The sequence below is a fragment of the Malaya genurostris genome, chromosome 3, assembly GCF_030247185.1.
Source record: "Malaya genurostris strain Urasoe2022 chromosome 3, Malgen_1.1, whole genome shotgun sequence".
In the NCBI taxonomy this organism is placed as follows: domain Eukaryota; kingdom Metazoa; phylum Arthropoda; class Insecta; order Diptera; family Culicidae; genus Malaya; species Malaya genurostris.
Window position 1 is genome coordinate 205,941,883 of NC_080572.1, and position 18,448 is coordinate 205,960,330.

An 18,448-nucleotide genomic window follows, 5' to 3' on the forward strand; every position below is an offset into this window, starting at 1 on the left:
AAAATCGAGCCTACTACATTCAAATAGATCTGGCCTCCGGTTCCAATATTACCGGTTGAAGTGTGTATGCATCCTGTCGTATAGAGTGATAATGCAAAAAATGTAAAAATTCTTCTAAATTACCAAATCGAAACTGTTTCAATTTTTAGGTTATGCTGACTAAACGAACCTATCTCAGCTATACCGGTTCCCTACTCCCGGTTCCGGAATTACCATAAATAGTGGGCGAAAATTCTTCTTTTCAGAAACAGCTGGATCTATTTTTACTAACTTAGTCTCAAATAAAAGGGCCAAGGTCTATTAAAATAGACTACTTTTGACTTTTGTTCGGATCTCACTTTCGGTTCCGGAACAACAGGGTGAGATGTGTTTAACATTTTAAACCGTAATTCAATACAAAAAAAAGAAGAATTCCTATTCACTTGGGCCAAAACTGTTAAAAATCGAAAACGATATGCTAATGTATACCCAAATAAATTGTTTTTGTACCCATTAAACATTCAAAGAAACACGTTTTCGTTAGGCACGCCAGAAAAGACATTGCACTCCGTTGCAAAACAAAAAGTGTTCTGTAAATAGCAGAAACTTTACGTCTGCTTAGCGGTTCAAATTGAACTGCCGAGTTTAGCACTAAGCAGTTCAATTTGAACTGCTCTTCACTGATGAGTCAAAGACGAAACGTAAAATTAATTAAATAATTCAAAGAAAGTTTTTTTTTCTAAAATTCGCTTATTAATATTAATGAAAACAAGATTTATGAGAAAGGCATCATTACACCAGAAAGTGGATCAAAGCATGTTTTATTAAGATATTTTACCAATTTATTTGTTATTTATATTGATCCTTATGATAATCATTAATCAATATTAGCATAATATCCAATTTCGTTCAAAAAAGGTTAACATTTCACGAATATCAAAGTGCACATTGCTCTACGTTAAATTTACAACTCGGACAACCAACCCCGCGCCAAATTTAGCCAACTTACCCTATTAAATGTATTCGAGAATAATCACGATTTACAAAAACAAATGTAAGGTTTTTAATGGGAACCGATTATCTTTTTATAGAGTTTTGAATCCCGTTTTCAGCAGCAGCCCGATTTTAGACAATAAAATGATTCGCGTTACATTTATAACTTTATTCACCAGCGCCGAAGAACGAACAAATGTGCTCTCGTGCAAACGACAATGCAAAAATACCTGAAATTTGACCGATACGTGGGCGACCTAATACCTGAGCAAAATCGCTATAGATGTCGCCATTGCGCATAATAGCCTGTTCGATCAACAGCCCAGCAGTTATACAAAAATAATATTATTTTCGTGTACAATCTTTATATGAAGACTCTTGTCTTAGTTGCGATAGAAATTTAAGTACTGTCTTCGACTTTGAAATAATTATTTTCGTCTGGACCATTCAACAGATGCAATTTGTTTATATTTTTGTTATTTGTACTACAACATGCGTGTTACCAAAGGTAGCGAATCTTCCAGCTTTTGTATCGTAACTAAATTGTTATTTTTATTACTTGTATGCATTTTCATTACTTGAATATCACAATTTCACTCACATAGATGTTGTTTAGCAGGATTTCACGGCGTTGAAAAACTTCTAACTTTTTTTTAGAAATCTATTCCGAAAGAACGTGTTATGTCCATGTTAAAAATAACGAGCAAATGTCACTCTACTTATAATTTTCCAGAGTTGTTACTGTTTCTGGTAAAACTTGTATCGTGTAAAACGGAAAATTAGGTAATTTTGAAATCATTCTGCACGGCACCTATTCCTCTGAGGAGCATCATATTATCATAAAACTCTTGATTCACAAAAGGATTTCCATTGACCACGAGCTGCAGCAGGGATGTGAAGTATATCGGAATGAAGTTGTCAAAATTGTCGACTCCGTTTCCGGACATGTCGAACGATTCCAGTGCTGCGTGTCGTTTGTGTAGCACTCCGGTCAAAGATCTGATTCCACTTCTTGAGACGTTGAAGCTGCCAAGGTAAGGCAGTTTGTAAAGCCGGCTAACGTCCAATGTTTCGAAATCGTTCAAGGCAAGATTCAATGATTTCAAGCGAATCAGTTTGAATATTTTGTCGATTCGTGACAGATTGTTGTCTGATAAATCGAGTATTTCCAGTCGGTGGAATGATGCGCTTTCGACGAAAATGGTGTCGATGTCGTTATTCTGGGCAAATAGTCGAAGCAAGTTTCGGGGAATTTGGATTGTCTGCAGATGATTTGCCTGAATGTCCAACACTTGCAGACTGACTACGAAAGATGTTTTAAGGATATCAAATGAGGCCAATGAGTTTCCGGCGACGTTTAAGATTTTTAGTTGTGCATTGTTGATGAAAATATACTCCTCGAGTTTGCTAAGTTGATTGTTTTCTAAATACAGTTCATCCAGCTGTTGTAGTGGCAGCAACAATTCATCCGGAATATTTGTCATTTTATTATCATTTAGTTCTAAAATCTTTAGTTTGGTGTTGCTACTGAAAAGACCAGCCGGAAGCAATTGAATGTTGTTCTCAGATAGAGACAAAAACTCCAAGCCAGTTTGGTGTAGCAGAACATCCTCCGGAAGATGATTCAAGGAGTTATCGTCTAATTTAAGCTCAATAAGTGACAATAATGAAAAGAATATGTCGTTCTTCAATGTGGTTATGTTGTTTTTGGAGAGATATAAAATTTTCAAGTTCTCCAAACCATGGAATGCATTAGGTGATATCACAGATATTTGGTTACCATCTAAAAATAGTTCTTCCAAAAGCCGATTGTTTTTGAATACATAGCTCTCTAAGCTATATATATTGTTGTTGAAAATTGATAGCACTTGTAAGCTGATAAGAGAAACAAAGTCTGTTGCAGACAATTCGTGCACATTGTTATTACCAAGATAGAGACGTTTCAGGAGATTTAGATTTTGGAAAGTCCTTTCATGTAATACAGATATTTCGTTATCACTGAGATCTAACATTTCCAGTTTTCGCAATCCATAAAACGCTGACTCATCAATAGTTCTGATATTATTTCCACCGAGCCATAATTCTGCAAGCTGTTCACAGCTTTGGAATGAATTGGAGTATATTCGAGCTATTAGGTTTCGAGAGAGATCCAAGATTTGTAACGTTGAGAGATGCCCGAAAGTTTTATATGGGACTTCCACGATTAAATTATTCCTAAGTACTACTTCCTCGAGCAGGAGGTTATCTTGAAACACATTTGACGGCAGCTCACTGATCTGATTGTCGTATAAATGAACTACTTTCAGTTGTGAAAGTCCACGAAACACCCCGGTGGAAACCATTTGAATTGGATTGTTGTGCAATCCAATTCTTTCTAAATTTATCAATTTACCGAATAATCTATCGTTGAGCTTGGTGATTCGATTGTTATGCAGTGCAAGTAGCTCCAAACTGATTAATTCATCGAACAGGTTATCGTCAAGATCGCCAAGCATGTTGTCATGCAGATACAATCGTTTCAGATTTCCTAAACCGTAGAATTGTTTTCTGGATACGTTCGTTAATCTGTTGTTCTCTAGTCCGAGATATTCCAATTCACTCAACCCATTGAAAATGTACACCGGAAGCCGCTCTAAATTATTGTCCCCTAAACGAAGTGATGATAGCTGTCTCTGCCTTGAAAAGGATCCTTCGGGAATACTCTTGATACTAATATTATTCATTCCGAGATTCCTGAGCATTGGAACGTGCTCTAGAAACTGGGATTCAATATTTTCAACTGGATTTCCACTAATACTTAGTTCTTCCAGTTTAGATAGACCGTACAATGCATCCGGTGATATCGCACTGATTTGATTATGATCTAGAAAAATGCCGTGAATATCCACATATTCACCGAATGCGAAGCTTGGTAGTTTTGACAATTCGTTATGCGTCATCGTCAGAAATGCAACATTTCCGCGAAAGGATGTCCGGTTCAGTTTGTTTCCACTGAGATACAAGTTCACGCTAGTACCAGCAGCAAGCTGGATGGCGAAGGTACTGTTCAGTTTATTGTTGGTTAAATCGAGGGTTTTAAGATCCGAAAGCAAAGCAACTGTCCTTTGTGGAAATGTAATGATTTGATTATCACTGAAGCTGATTTCTTGCAGAAGTGAGTTTGTTTTGAAAAATTCACTTGATATTGAAACGAGTTTGTTAACTTGCGCATTGAAGAATTTCAAGTTTTTCACTGGGTTTAGCAGAGTTTCCGGTAGAGTGACAAGATTGTTATCAGCAATGTTCAAATATTCCAGATTCACTAACGGATCAAGCACAGAATCGGCGAGAGTTTGCAATTCATTTCCATTCAAAAGTAACACTTTCAATGTTCTCAAAAAAATAAATATTGTTTTCGGTAGGTTCACGATGTTGTTATCACTCAAATCCAGTTCCTCTAAGCCTTCCTGTTGTCTGAATGTTCTGCTGCTAAAATACTTAATCCGATTATCTCTCAGCGATAACACTTTCAAATTTTGACATTGTAGTAGCATTCCACTTGGCAAGTACTCCAACTTATTCTGGGACAGATCCAAGGTCCTCAAATTGATCAACCCGTCGAATGATTTTTCATGGATAGTTTCCAATCCATTGTTGGTAATAAAACATTCAGATAAATTTCTCAGCTCTTGGAAAAGGTTCGATTGTAACACCTGCAATCTATTGTAACTCAGATCCAAACGTCTCAACTGGGGTAGACCACTTAACATGGTCTTTCCGTTATTCAACAAAGTGCTCAATTCATTGTAACTAATATTGAGCGTCCATAGTTGGGGCACCACTTTGAAGGTTCCTTTGTCAATATACGAAAATTCACTGTGTGTAAGAGTTAGCTCTATCAAATCTGGGAAGCACATCAGGACACCCTTGTGAAGAGTACTCTGCATTGTACCGGTAAGAATTACCCAATCAATAGTGGGTGCTTCCGTGAGGTTATTTGTTGGCGACTGCACTAGGTGGTATCCATTCTGCTGAATGCAATCTCTCGGCGAAACTTTCTTGTCAGCTACGGTGATGCGATTATCCAACGAGAAGATCACTGCGATAAGAAACAGTATGGCTGACCTAATTCAAAAAATGTATTACAACATTGTATGTAACGTAATATTCATTGAGGCTTTTAAGAATCCATTGAAATTAGAATTTTTTTTAGATGTGTAAAATCTTACCTTAGGGTTATCATTTTGTTGAAATGTTTCGCTACCGTCAAAGTAACGGTGCTTTACCGCACTGTTGAATGATTGTTATCGACTAAGTTGTTGGATGCGACTGCTCTAGCAAGCAAGCAAGCATGTGTAGAAACAACACTGCAGCCAGTTTAATCACATGTGATGATAAGATATCACGGCAAAACAGCAGTAAATCGGAAGGAACGTTGCCCTGGTGTATCTTTTGGTAAAGCACATGTTGTAGGGTGTGCCCTTTTGAAAGCTACCATACATATTTTGTAACCATAACCTTACATTGAAATGAAAAGTCTCGTGGTCCCTTATTTTATCCGGACTGAACTTCAAGCTCAGGAGTAACGGGGTAAAATGTGAAAAAAAATCAATGAAAAATAATGCACTCGATTTTCTCAATCCCTGAGAACCACCATTCTCGGTCTTTGCTAACCCGAGTAGGTTATGTTAGCTCGATTAAACTATATTGCTTTATGTTTACTATGACAGGAGAATTTATTTCTTTGGTCATGATTTAATAAAGTGTTTGAATTATTTTTAGCCTGGGTTGGCGGTTCAGTGCATAGGGCACTGGTCTAACCAGCCAGTTGTTGTATGGTCGAGCCCCGACCTGTTATGATTCTTAGTGTCAAAAGGACCGTTATACTAATCCTGGATGGGTTTGTACGTTTTGTATCGGCGACGAAGTCTGTTGAAACAGAAAGGCCCAATTCCACAAAAGGAATGTAATGCCAAGACTAGAAACTTAGAAACTGGTCTTAAAATTTGTATGTCATTCATCGTAAGTCCATGATCTTCAATAAAACATTGCTGTCTCTTTGCTTTAACCAGTGCAATATAAAAAACATGTTTGTGCTCTTGTTGCAACACAGCTGGGCTTCGTCGGATCAGAGCTATTTACTCTTATCATAACACTCATATTCTTATACACCCAAACCTCCATTTACGTACCTTATATAATATTTGTATTTCTAAATACATATAAATATTGGTGAAGTGAAAGCGACCATTTATATGAATAAATATATACACATTTATGCAGACGGGAGAGTGTGTAAGTATACATACATACATATATAAGGTACGTAAATGGAGGTTTGGGTGTATATGATATTGTGGTATTCTTCAAAATATATTTTTTAGTTCTTGAAGGTTTCTTGTTCATCAATTAGTACCAACTAGTTACTGAAACAGCTAGTACTTCGTGAACCGGAATTTCGGAACCGGTATAATCAAAGTCAATTCGTCTGGGCATCAACCAACATGACCTCAAAAGTTTTTAGTACATTTTAGACGATTTTGGCATCATACTTTAAATTACGGTTTGAAGTTTTAATCCTTATTGTGTGGTTCTAAACTATCATTCATATTGCGATATCACGTGATTACGTGGTACACACATTCGATGACCGTCATTTGGATTATTGGTTCTATTTAAGGTCAGAGGTAAGATTAAATGCCTCACAGAACGTGTTGGGTGATTCTGCAGAATGGCGGATTTACATATTGGCGATCCTGCCAGGACAATATTTTCCGTTCACTGAAGAGTCACCCACTGAATATTTTTAGAAGTCATCAGAATCTGATGGAAGAAAGAAAAATATTTTTTTGAAGATCGGAACATCTCGAAGTGAAGAACTTGAAGATTATCAGAACTTTTTTTAACGTTTTCTTTAAGATTGGAACATTTCAACATCTTGAAGCGAAGAATTTTGAGCATTGAAACTCCTTGATACAAGAAAAACTTCAAGAAGCAAAAGAATTTGAACGCGATTTACTGGTAATGTCAAACAAAAACTACTGCAAAAGAGATTTTTCGGAAGCGGCACTAGACGACCGCTAATAATGTCGTTAGGCACGAACCGGAACGACCGGATGCTGTTTTGGTGCGAATCGGGATGACCTCAAACCGTTTTAAGGCGGATCGGGACGACCGCTAACGATGTTGACAATAACGGACCGAGATGGCCGTAGACTGTTTTGGTGCGGGTCGGGACGACCGTTAATCGTTTAAAAGCGGATCGGAACGACCGCTAACGATGTTTATAAGCACAGACTGGGACAGCCGTGGACTGTTTTGGTGCGGTCGGGACAAATGCTAACCGTTCGAAACCGGATCCGGAGGACCGCTAAGCGTTCGATAGCGGATCGTGACGACCGCTAAGCGTTCGAAAGCAGATTGGAACGTCCGCTAATGATGTTCGATCAAAACCGACTGCTGGTGAGATTGGAAAGTAGAGGAGAGTGTTCGGTTGCCGGCTTTCCTTTCCTATAAACTTATAACTTCTGACTAAGTGCACATTATGCGGACATATGTACATAAATGGAAAGCTAAAGTCTCTAGCTAGCAACTGAATAAGAAACTAAGTTAATTCAACCGATTGAAAAAAAAAATTATTATTAATTTAGTAAAGTGATAAATTTTGGCCATATCATAAAAGGTGTTCGGTTACCGGCACCCCAAAAAATTTCGCTAAAAATGGAAAAATATAAGTAAAGACTGCAATTATTCAAAGAAAAAACTGAATTTATTCCTTTCGGAGGTGTTTTGGACCAAAGTCTTCATTGTCTGATGATAACTTTGCATTGGCTTTCGTGGCCGATGATTTGGATGGTGACGCATTCGGTGTTGATTTGACCGATCCTCCACCGGCTTCGCGGAATTAAATACGTGCTGCAGTCGAATTTATTGGCTTCTTATCCACTAAGAAACGTTTAATGGTATTAAACAGTGCATTAAAGTTCATTTTCCTTGACTTGGACGATTTGTTTGAATTCGCCATGGTTAACAGAACCAGAGAACTAAAATTTTTACTAATATGGCGGATGTATTGAAGCCGTCAAGTTGTACACGTGTTGCATATCACCAGAGATGCCAGGTAATATAATAAGTTTAGCTAGCAAAAAGAAAAAATCGCGCCAATTTTCAAAAGCCTTCAATTTCTGACGAATGTCTGCAAACAATCGAAGTTTCAAAAGTCTGTAAAAGTCTTTAGACGAAAAAAGGTTTACATGTCAACTAAGTAATTTGATAATTTACAGACAAATTTGCAGACTTGGCACCTCTGCATATCACTGACAATTTTTCGCGATTTGTCGAAGAAAATGGGATGCCGGCAACCGATCACCCTGGGGTGCCGGTAACCGAAATCGGTAGACATTTTGAAAATGACGAGAAAAAACTTTGGTTGCGAAAATTTTGATAGCATCTGGTATTAAATCACGAAATAAATCAATTTCACCTAATAAATATTCAATCCACTCACCATTTCGATTGATGATTTTCAATTTATGATACTATAAAAAAATTCATAAAAAACTTTTGTGTTGATTTTCACGCATTTAAAATTTGTTTTGAGCGCAGCAAAAAGTACAAGCGTCTGTTTGCTTCGGTATTTGGCACTAAAAGATCGTGCTGCTATTACACACACATGACATTTGTCGGAATGACGCTATCTGCTTTCTGTCAAAAGTTACGGTGGGGTGTCTGAACACTGCCGGCAACCGAACATCTTCCCCTATGTATATGACTTTATGATAACGAAACAATCGATGATAGTAATATGACTAAGGAATTATTCCGCAAGGAAATTCAATGGCTAATAGCATCAACCGAACCATTGGAGTGTATCGAAAAGTAGTTAGCAACAATGATTATTGAATAAAAGAGCGAAAAAAACATATTTTGACATAAGTTTTCGATATATTGTAGAAAAATTACATTTTTATGCATTTCACTGATTATATTGAAGAAAATCCTAGTTTCTGTGAAACGTTCGTACTTTGGACTTGACATTCTTCATTTAATTCTGCACAGTTACTTTTGTGATTTTCCTGGTGGCAGCTGTCCAGTTTTTTTTTAACTCCTGCATGTTTTGGGACACTGTACCTTCCTTCCGAAAGTGCCGCTTGACAATTGCCCAATACCTTACAATTGGCCGAAGATCCGGCAGTTCGGTGGGTTGATGTCCTTTTCCACGAATTGTGCATTAGTTTTTGACAACCACTGTAGAACGGAGTTGGCGTAGTGGGCTGAAGCCAAATCCGACCAGAAGAGAGGAGGAGCCTTCAAACATTCTTCCTCGTACACCTTGGCGTTAATTGTGCCCTTCGTGAAGAAAATCGACGACCGCAAACCACAGGAACAAATTGCTTGCCAGACCAACATCTTCTGCCCAAACTTTTCCATCGCCACCGTGGTGTTAGCGTCGTCCAGGTCCTGGTACACCGATTTCGTATAATATTGCGGTCCGGGCAGCGCTCGAAAGTCTTCATTGGCGTAGGTTTCGTCGTCGATCAGGATGCATCCGTCTTTATTCTGTAGAATCCGGTTATACAGTTTTCGCGCTCTTGTTTTGGCCTGAACTTGCTGTACCAGGGATTTTTTCGGCACCTTCTGTTTCTTGTACGTTTTCAGGGAGTTCCGAACTTTGATCCGTTGAATCATCCCGATGCTGGTGTTGAACTGCTTGGCCAAAATCCCGCGTCGACGCCGATGGGTTTTTCCTGATGTACTCAGCCACTTTTAAGTCCCGGCCTACTGGATCGAGGCTAACGTTACCGTTTTCCTACCGGATCGAGGCAAATCTTTCATGGAATGGGTCTTACCGAACTTCTCGATAATATTTTTGACACTGGTGTGGTGCACTTTCACCCGTTTGGCAATTTCGTTGTACGTTACACCACTTTCTGAGCATTAAGTGTGCAGAATTTTCTTTCGCGTTTCCGAAGCAATTCGACTCATCATTAAAACGATAAACCGTACCGAAACCAATCGATAGCGCAGCTGTTATTGACATGTAAACAAACATGTCACCGCAAAACACGCTGCAAAAAATTAAGCCCTTTCAGAGTAATAACTGTTTGAATGTTGCTAACTACTTATCGATACACTCTTTAATAACATTCCATTTATTATGTTCATTGCATCATTGAATGTATTTTCTCTAAGACGACATCAATAAAGTTCGAAGAACTCGAGATCGGAAAGCATACAATCCAAATTTTGTCCACTGGAGAAAACTTTTGCTAGAACCGCTTTCTCGTAAACTTTGATTCTATCAAGGTAAAAATTCACCAATTCAGCCAGTTCGACCAATTGCTGGAACGTTTGCCCATCATTAATTTTTTGGGTTTCATAAAACTCACAAGCTTAAAAGATTGGCAAAGAACTTGTGTTTTCGAACAAATGATTGACAAATGTGAAATAATGTTTCTTGAAAATTCGCGCGAAATCCGCGCCATCGCATCAAAGTCTTAGCAGAAACCGCGCGAAATCAGCGAAAACCGCGAAATCCGCGCGACCGTAATAACACTTGCTCGCAACATACAACTATCACCGAAGACCTTTTGCCACAGTCTGAACATTTCGGCACCAGCAATTTGATTTCGCACCCAAAATTAATTAGAACTTCTTTGTTGAATAATTTCACTCATTAGGGGACGGGTATAGCGTGATGGGTAAGTCGATGCCTATGACGCAGCCCACCTGAGTTCGATCCCCAACCCCGCACATAGGGTCAGAAAGCTTTTCTGGCCCGAAGAGGTGAATGACCTTAAGGTTCAAACCTCTATAATTGAAACAAAAAAAAATTCACTCATTGTAAAAATCACCGATTACGCTTTTAATACTTCAGGAAAACAGACGTACACTAAACATTAATGGATATATTGACGTGACACTTGTCACCGATGCCACTGATACTAACAATATTCATCCTTGCGATACAATAAGAATATTTTTATTTGAAATCAATAACTAGAACATAATTTGATAACGAACTTCGCATCTCTCTTACAGAAAAACTACACACACTGTAGTGTTGTCAAAACACTTTCTCCGAACAAAACATAATCGGACAGAATAAAAATAGTACATTCAACCTAGTAGACGCATTAAACAGCAGTGGAAAGAAGACGAAAATAAATTAAATTAATTGGTAGAGTTTGTTTTTTAATAATCCGATTTTAGGTAGTTGAAGCACACCGGTAATAACTCAACTGTGAGCACTTGCGCTTTCACGATGGTCGAGCACTGCGTGACTTATTCGAATGATGTGTGCTGACAAGTTGCTCTCGTTTTCATGTTGAATAGGATTGAGTGCAACGTCGTGCATTTCTGCCGATGTTGGTTGAAATGGTAATGATCATCAAATTGTTTCCTACATACATGGTCCGGTCAGAGGTGTCACCCAGAACATATGTTTACGCTTGTTCCTTGGTGAGGTTTACCGCGATGCAACCGACTGATCTGTTTTGAGATGGCGATGGTATTTTTAAAAGTAGTGTTTCAATTAATGAGTGCATTTTGTTTCAGTTCCGTGGAAGGCCTAGCCACGGCTTGGTGTTGTTTCGGGTGCTAGTGAAGTATACAATGCTCAGTTTGAGGTAAAAACGCGCTAAATTTGGAATATTGGACCGTTTCTTACGATTTTTTTTCTTTCGAAACCTAGCATATTTGCTTTTCTTCTACTTTCGGCTACGGTAGCAGCGGATTACGAGGATAGCTACAATTGCAATTCCGAGAAAAAGGAGTGTATATTGGCGAATTTTAACTTCAAGACTTGCGATGAAGTTGAAAGTACTGTTATCAATGGCGGATCTACGCCGTTCTTGGATATCGAATTTGTGCACTCATCGTTTCCAACAATACCACCATCACTTTTCCGGGACAATGACAACGTGCGCTCATTAAGTGTGAAAGAATGCGAAATTCGTGCGGTTGACCAAAATACGTTCAATAATGCTAGAAAGCTGAAGTTTCTCAAAATTCAAAAGAATCGACTAACCAAACTGTACAATTACATGTTCGAACATACGAAGTTAACCAAAGCCAATTTTGGAAGTAACCAGATCAGTGAAGTGGAAGAATTCACTTTCAAAGGTTGTAGTGAACTGGAATCTCTGAATTTAGCTGAAAACCGAATTAGCGTGTTACCAAAAAAAATATTTGCGAATTTAAGTCGATTAAAAGATTTGAACCTGGCCAACAATCAACTTGTGGCCTTGGAAGGTGATTTATTTAAAAGTATGACGGAATTAGAAAAGCTAAATTTAAACGGCAATTTCATACAGGTTTTGAAACCGAACACTTTTAATGGGCTGGCAAGATTGAGGACTCTGCAGATGAAAGGAAATGAGATTTGTACAATTCAACCACAGCCATTTTTCCCACTGATTGGTTTAGTGGAGCTGGATTTAGAAGATAATAACATAAAGCTCGTCGACCAGGGGACCTTCTCCAAACAGATTAGTCTAAAAGTTTTGGTGCTTACTGACAACTACATCGAAAAATTGGACAATGACACTTTCAGTCTCAACGTGCTGCTGGAAACTCTTGTTTTAAACAATAACTCCATCGAGCTTCTTACACCGGAACTGTTTTCAAAGCTTCCTCGGCTGCAACAGTTTTCAATGCAGTTTAACGAGTTGAGCACTCTTGCAGATAATTCGTTTGCAAACAACACCAAATTAGATACACTTAATTTTGAGGGTAATGTTATCAGTGAAATTTCGCCACTGGCATTTGCTAATTTGAAGAGCCTAAAAGTTTTAAACCTAGATGATAACAACATTGCTTCACTGGAAGGAAATATTTTCAAAGATTTGGGTAATTTGGAAAAGCTGTCGATAAACAATAACCTGTTGCAGGAGCTAACAGCGGGCACCTTTCGAGGTGCAAAAAGTTTAAGAAAACTCTATCTTAAAGATAATCTCATCAAATCGATGGAAGAGATGGCTTTTGCTCATATACCACAATTGAGAAGTCTTTTCCTAGACGATAATATGATAACAACAATGCCACGCAATCTTTTTGTGCATTTGAAAAAGTTGATGGAGCTGTCTTTGGTTGACAACAGCTTGCAAAACTTGGACGATGCTGTGTTCCAATCGTTCTCCGATACTTTGGTTGAGTTGTATCTCGGAAATAATAAGTTGACTACGATTTCGTTGCCGACGCTCAGTCTCAAAGCACTAAAACATTTGGATTTATCAGATAACTACTTGAAACAACTACCAAGTAACATATTTCATCATCTGAAATGTCTACAATCTTTGAATCTGAATGATAACATGTTGATGGCCATACCAAGTGCTCTAGAAGAAGTTGATGATATAAAGGAGCTTGATTTGGCAGGAAATAAGATATCTAAAGTTGATGTTAAAGTTTTTAGGTTTTTATCGAATCTCAAGGAGCTACATCTATCCGAGAACAATTTAACGAATATTCTCCAGGAGAGTTTTGCAGGTTTATCAACTGTTAAGCATTTGTATTTGGATGGAAATAGAATACGAGGTATATCTGAAGAAGCATTCGTTAAAAACAAGTATTTGAAGACCGTGGATCTCAGTAACAATCAGATCGCACTTTTGAATCCAAACACGTTTAAAGGATTACGTAACTTAGAGAACCTAGATATAAGTGACAATCCTTTGGTCAAATTGAACGCAAATATTTTCCGTGAACTGCCAAGGCTAGAGTCGGTTTCACTGGAAAATGTTGGCGTAACTTCCTTGCCAGAAAGTTTGTTTCTCAATCTTGCTTCGCTAGAGAAACTTGATCTGGATTCTAACCAGCTGACGAAGGTGAATGATATGACGTTCAAAGGACTTGAAAGCGTGGAGGATCTATATTTGAACTTCAACCCCTTGAAGGACGTTTCTCCTACTTCACTTCATCAATCGGGAAATCTAAAAATTCTTAGTATAGGACCCAGTGAGCTTGACAGTTTAGATGACAATTTTCTTAGCTATGCCCTTCGATTGGAAGAATTATATTTACATGGGATGAAATTTTCCTCACTCTCCAGTAACTTCTTTCAATTTAATGATCAACTGAAAGTGTTATCGATTAACAATAATCACAAATTGACTTCCATCGAGAATAATTGGTTTACTAACTTGCCGAATCTTCGTTTGCTCAATTTGGTTAACAATAGCATTAGCAGCTTTCGAGCTGGTGTTTTTGATCCACTGAAGGTTCTAGAAAGCTTGTTTCTATCAGGAAATTCCGTCAAAAAGTTAGATGAAAAGCTATTCTTCAACCTGTCGGAACTAGAAAGATTGGAACTAGCTGCTATGTCACTGTCATTTTTACCAGTGAAAATATTTGACAACCTGCTGAAGTTGGAAGCACTTAATCTGGATCGAAACCAATTGAGTTCACTTGACAATCGGATTTTTGAAAATCTGTTTTCTTTGGAAATGCTTTCTCTGGCCCATAATAGAATTAGTTCGTTAAGTCCAAAATTATTTCAAACATTGCGGAATCTGATCAAGGTCGACTTAGGGGATAATCTACTAGAAACCATCGAGCCAAATCTTTTCAATGATTGTTTAAACCTTGAAATATTACGTTTAGCTAATAACAAATTTTCGGTATTTGATTTGTCACAAATGAGTTTCGCTAAAACTCTAGTGGAGTTAGATTTATCATCGAACCTGATTACAACACTCAAAATAACTGAAGACCTCTGCACCTTATATGCTGACAACAATAAAATCAGCAAGATCGATGTGGAACAGTCTGTTGCGTACAATCTAAATTTCCTATCCGTCTCGAAGAACCGTATGGTTGACATAAGTTCAATTTTGCGCTTCAACAATTTGCATTCACTAAATATTTCCCATAATTCTTTCCTCCAGTTAGATTTGGGTAATCTAACAAACTCATTGGATGATCTACGAGCGTTAAATGTATCTAACTGCAAGATTTCGCATTTCCTAGTTGAAAGAATAACCACTCAGGAGTCGATGGCGTACTTAGACATATCGAATAATAAACTGATGGATCTAGATTTAGAAGTATTTAGGCACTTCCCAGAGATAGAGCTATTTGCGTTCGGTGGTAATAAATTTAGAGAGTACGATGCAAATAAACTGATAGAGAATTTCAAAGATTTAGAGATAGTTGGTTTAGAAGGGACTGAATGGGAGTGTTCAGTTCTGGAAAACTCTGTCAGCTTGTTCGACGAGTATGAAATTGGATATTGGAGTCAAGGAAATCCAAAACGCTGCTCAGATAAAAGAGTTCTAGGACTCTGCTGCAAATAGAGATTAAAATTTAGAAAATTTTATATTTGTTTATCGCAATTGATTAATTGTGTTTCTATGATTGATTATTGCTTCGATACCTCGTGACATCTAGTGCCGAGTATAAAGTGGAAATCCAAATTTGTTACACTTTTCAAGTCTTTGAAGAACTACAATCCTATCCAGTAGTTTTGATTTATGAACGGAAGAATAAATCATGTTTGTACCTCATCAATGATCTACTTGTTTTCAGAAATAGATAAAAAAGAAAGGGAAAAATCTTCTCACCCTAGAAGCTACCACACGGAGAAGGGTAATTATTTTCATTATTTTCGTTGTTCGGTCTACCAGCGTAACAAATTTCACTGCTGGCCGAGATACCATGTGGATTCGAACGTGTCTACTACTTTGGGGGGGCATCATTCAGCATTTTACCACCACCCGTTGTGCAGTGGTGTGGGTCGCGACCGCTGGTGGGTCTACAACCAATAGTTTTTTTTGTGCTTGTATCTCTCTCTCTCTCTCCAAATTTTTATGAATGAAACAACCAATTTTGCCCACCGCACACCGATGTTGGGGAAATAATTGAATCTGGGCTGCTGCTGTGATTTTGACCTGTCTGAAATTGTACGACTCGCACACTTGTGCCGTTTGGCTGTTTTTTTTTGACTCTGGTAAGTTTCTCTTCTTTTACCTAGCTTTTGGTAGCACATGTGTGTATTTCTCGCGTAGCTAAATTCGATCATAATTCATCTATTTATTATACGATTTTGAACGGGTAATTATGATCATTTTTTAGGCGTCCGTTGGCTCCCGTATCGCGGAGAATCGATTTTGTTTTCATGGATGTTTTGGTCGTACTGTAAAGCTCGATCAGTTGCCGGGATTCAGAACATCCTGCATCGCGAAGTCCGGGCGATGCGGGATCCAAGCGTAACGATCTCAAACAGTGGCAGCAGAAAAATTACCAGGGTAATTATCGGCTGACTTTTTTTTCGTTCGTACTTATGCCTCAACAGCATACACTGGGTTCCCGAAATGCTCATGGTGATGAAAACCGAACTGTCAAGAAACTTAGGAGCTTTTTCTTTAGTCTTAAATTTGGTAGTGTTTGTTTTTATTACAATTAATACAAAATCAAATCACCAGTATCTATAGACAAACTTATTAACTCAAGACTGATTTCAAATACAGGCGGATTTTTGCATGCACTTTCTTCGAATCGTTGTAACTCGTAACTGTAAACTGTACAAAAATTGTGTACAAGAAGATTTCAGTTTGGAAATTTTTATAACAATCGAAAACAAAAGTTCAATGATGTTTCGAGAATTCAATTACCTACATGAAAAACCTGTTTTTGTCAACCCAGTGGTGTAATGATGGCTTTCTCATATTACTCATACCACACGGAAAGACCGAAATCAGCATTTTGGCGAAGAAGTAAGTTGATTTTCTGATTTTAGTTAGTTATTTTTTGAGAAAACTAAAAAAATCTTACTTTTGCTAATTTAAATTCCCTTAATAATAATAAAATATTTGTTGAAATGGCTTTTTTTAGTTGAATTCGCCAATTAAACGTGCTGTCATTTCTTAGCATTCAACTAATTTTTTAGTTGAATTAGAGAAATAAAACGTTGTTTTCAACCAACAAAAATTGTTGAATTGGCTTCTGCAATTTGCAGCTATATGGCGCACTGTCACCAAAAAAAACGTTAACACCGTAATGGCTACTAACCACTAGATGGCACACTACTGCCGAAAATTTCAGTTGCGATTGTCTTTTCTATATTGGCAGGTATAAATACGATGTTGTATTGGAGAAAAAGACATAAACGAGACATAAACTTCTTTTTGAAAATTTTTCTTCTAAATTAACTTCGCGAAATCGACTCTCTCACTGAAAACCTTGAGCACTCGCAAAACAAAAACCGAATACAAGTAGTACACCGGACGGCGTAGCCCGGAAGGTTGGAAGATAAAAAAACATCATTTGGCATATACAAATTGGAGTGCAACATTCGAAACTCACTGTTTCGCGTAAAAACATTATTACGCGCAATTGCTTGAAATGCGCACAAATTCTGAATGAATATACTTTCCACTAAGAGTGTACGTCATCTTTACATATCGGTTTAGAAATTTTTATATGGACATATCGATTTATATATGGATATATGCAAAACAATTTGACACTTCTCATGAGCTTTTGGCTAATAAACTTGTTAATAAAACCAATTTAATTTTTGTTTTCGGTATGCTGTCCTTCAGCAATGATGGTGATAGATAAATAGAAACAAATTTCCTGATTTTAATAAAAAAATTAGTTGTCAATGAGAATGTCGTGTTGGATTGAAATATTGCTGGGTTGTGTCCAGAATATTCGCCAACTAAACACATTCTATAAAAATAAGATTTTTTTCAGCAAAGTAAATTCTCAATTTTAACTAATTTCTTAGTATTTTGGAAATTTTGTTGTTAAAATCAACTAATTCAAAAACAGTAATACGGATTAGGCGCCGAGCTAATTCCAGTCGTTCCGTGCATCATAAATATTACTATGGAGTTCTAAAAACAACTGTTCATTGAATAGAAACTGGAAAGTTTGTTCGAACGTAATCTATAAAAATCTACGAATCAAAACACCTTATAGTTCCGGAACTGGAAGTGTTATCCACAACGAATTCAGAGATTCCTTATGAAACCGTAAGTCTTTTCCTACGAATATATAAGTTTGTGAAAATCGATTTGGCCATCTAGAAAAAAGTAAGGTAGATCCTTTTAGCAGTTTTTGACCACTATTTTCAATACTTCCGTAACCTAATTTTGAGGACCGGAATAGCCAAAGTTAGTTCGTATCACCGGCAACAATTATGACCGACAAATCGGAACAGTTTTGAACCACTTTAGGTAGCGGTATAAATTTTTTAGCGCTTAACCCAGTAGTTCCGGAACCGGAAGTCGGATCCAAATGAAAATCAAGAATTTCTTTGGGATTATTACAACTTCTACTTAAACCTTAGTTCATGAAAATCGACCAAACCTTCTATGAGAAAATAGTCTGAGTTTCAGGGGTATTTAATCACTATTTACGATGCTGCCGAAATCGAACATCGGAAACCAGGACAGCCCGAGTTTGTTTGATAGGCCGTCTATTAACAATGAATTTAACAAAGAATTTATCAGTAAGTTTTATGGGATTTATACTTGTGCTTGTCATCGTTTAT

The 18,448-nt window shown here is 37.5% G+C and overlaps 2 protein-coding genes across 3 annotated transcripts; one reads left to right on the forward strand and one right to left on the reverse strand.

The window, feature by feature from the left end:
- Positions 1-811: 811 nt before the first annotated feature.
- LOC131437918 (toll-like receptor 7) lies at positions 812-5,278 on the reverse strand. Its single transcript, XM_058607589.1, has 2 exons — positions 5,181-5,278; positions 812-5,076 (listed from the first exon to the last, which is right to left on the reverse strand). Exons 1-2 carry the CDS (start codon positions 5,192-5,194, stop codon positions 1,752-1,754), a joined length of 3,339 nt encoding a protein of 1,112 aa, XP_058463572.1. The 5' UTR covers positions 5,195-5,278; the 3' UTR covers positions 812-1,751.
- Positions 5,279-11,369: 6,091 nt separating this feature from the next.
- On the forward strand, positions 11,370-15,427 carry LOC131438121 (chaoptin-like). 2 transcript variants are annotated; one of them, XM_058607936.1, is made up of 3 exons: positions 11,370-11,412; positions 11,509-11,579; positions 11,645-15,427. In XM_058607936.1, the coding sequence occupies exons 2-3, from the start codon at positions 11,566-11,568 to the stop codon at positions 15,243-15,245; spliced, it is 3,615 nt and encodes a 1,204-aa protein (XP_058463919.1). In that variant the 5' UTR covers positions 11,370-11,412; positions 11,509-11,565; the 3' UTR covers positions 15,246-15,427. The 2 variants fall into 2 exon arrangements, with proteins under 2 accessions (XP_058463919.1, XP_058463920.1); XM_058607937.1 differs by lacking the exons at positions 11,370-11,412; positions 11,509-11,579 and having other exon boundaries at positions 12,083-12,204; positions 12,267-15,427.
- Positions 15,428-18,448: the final 3,021 nt, after the last annotated feature.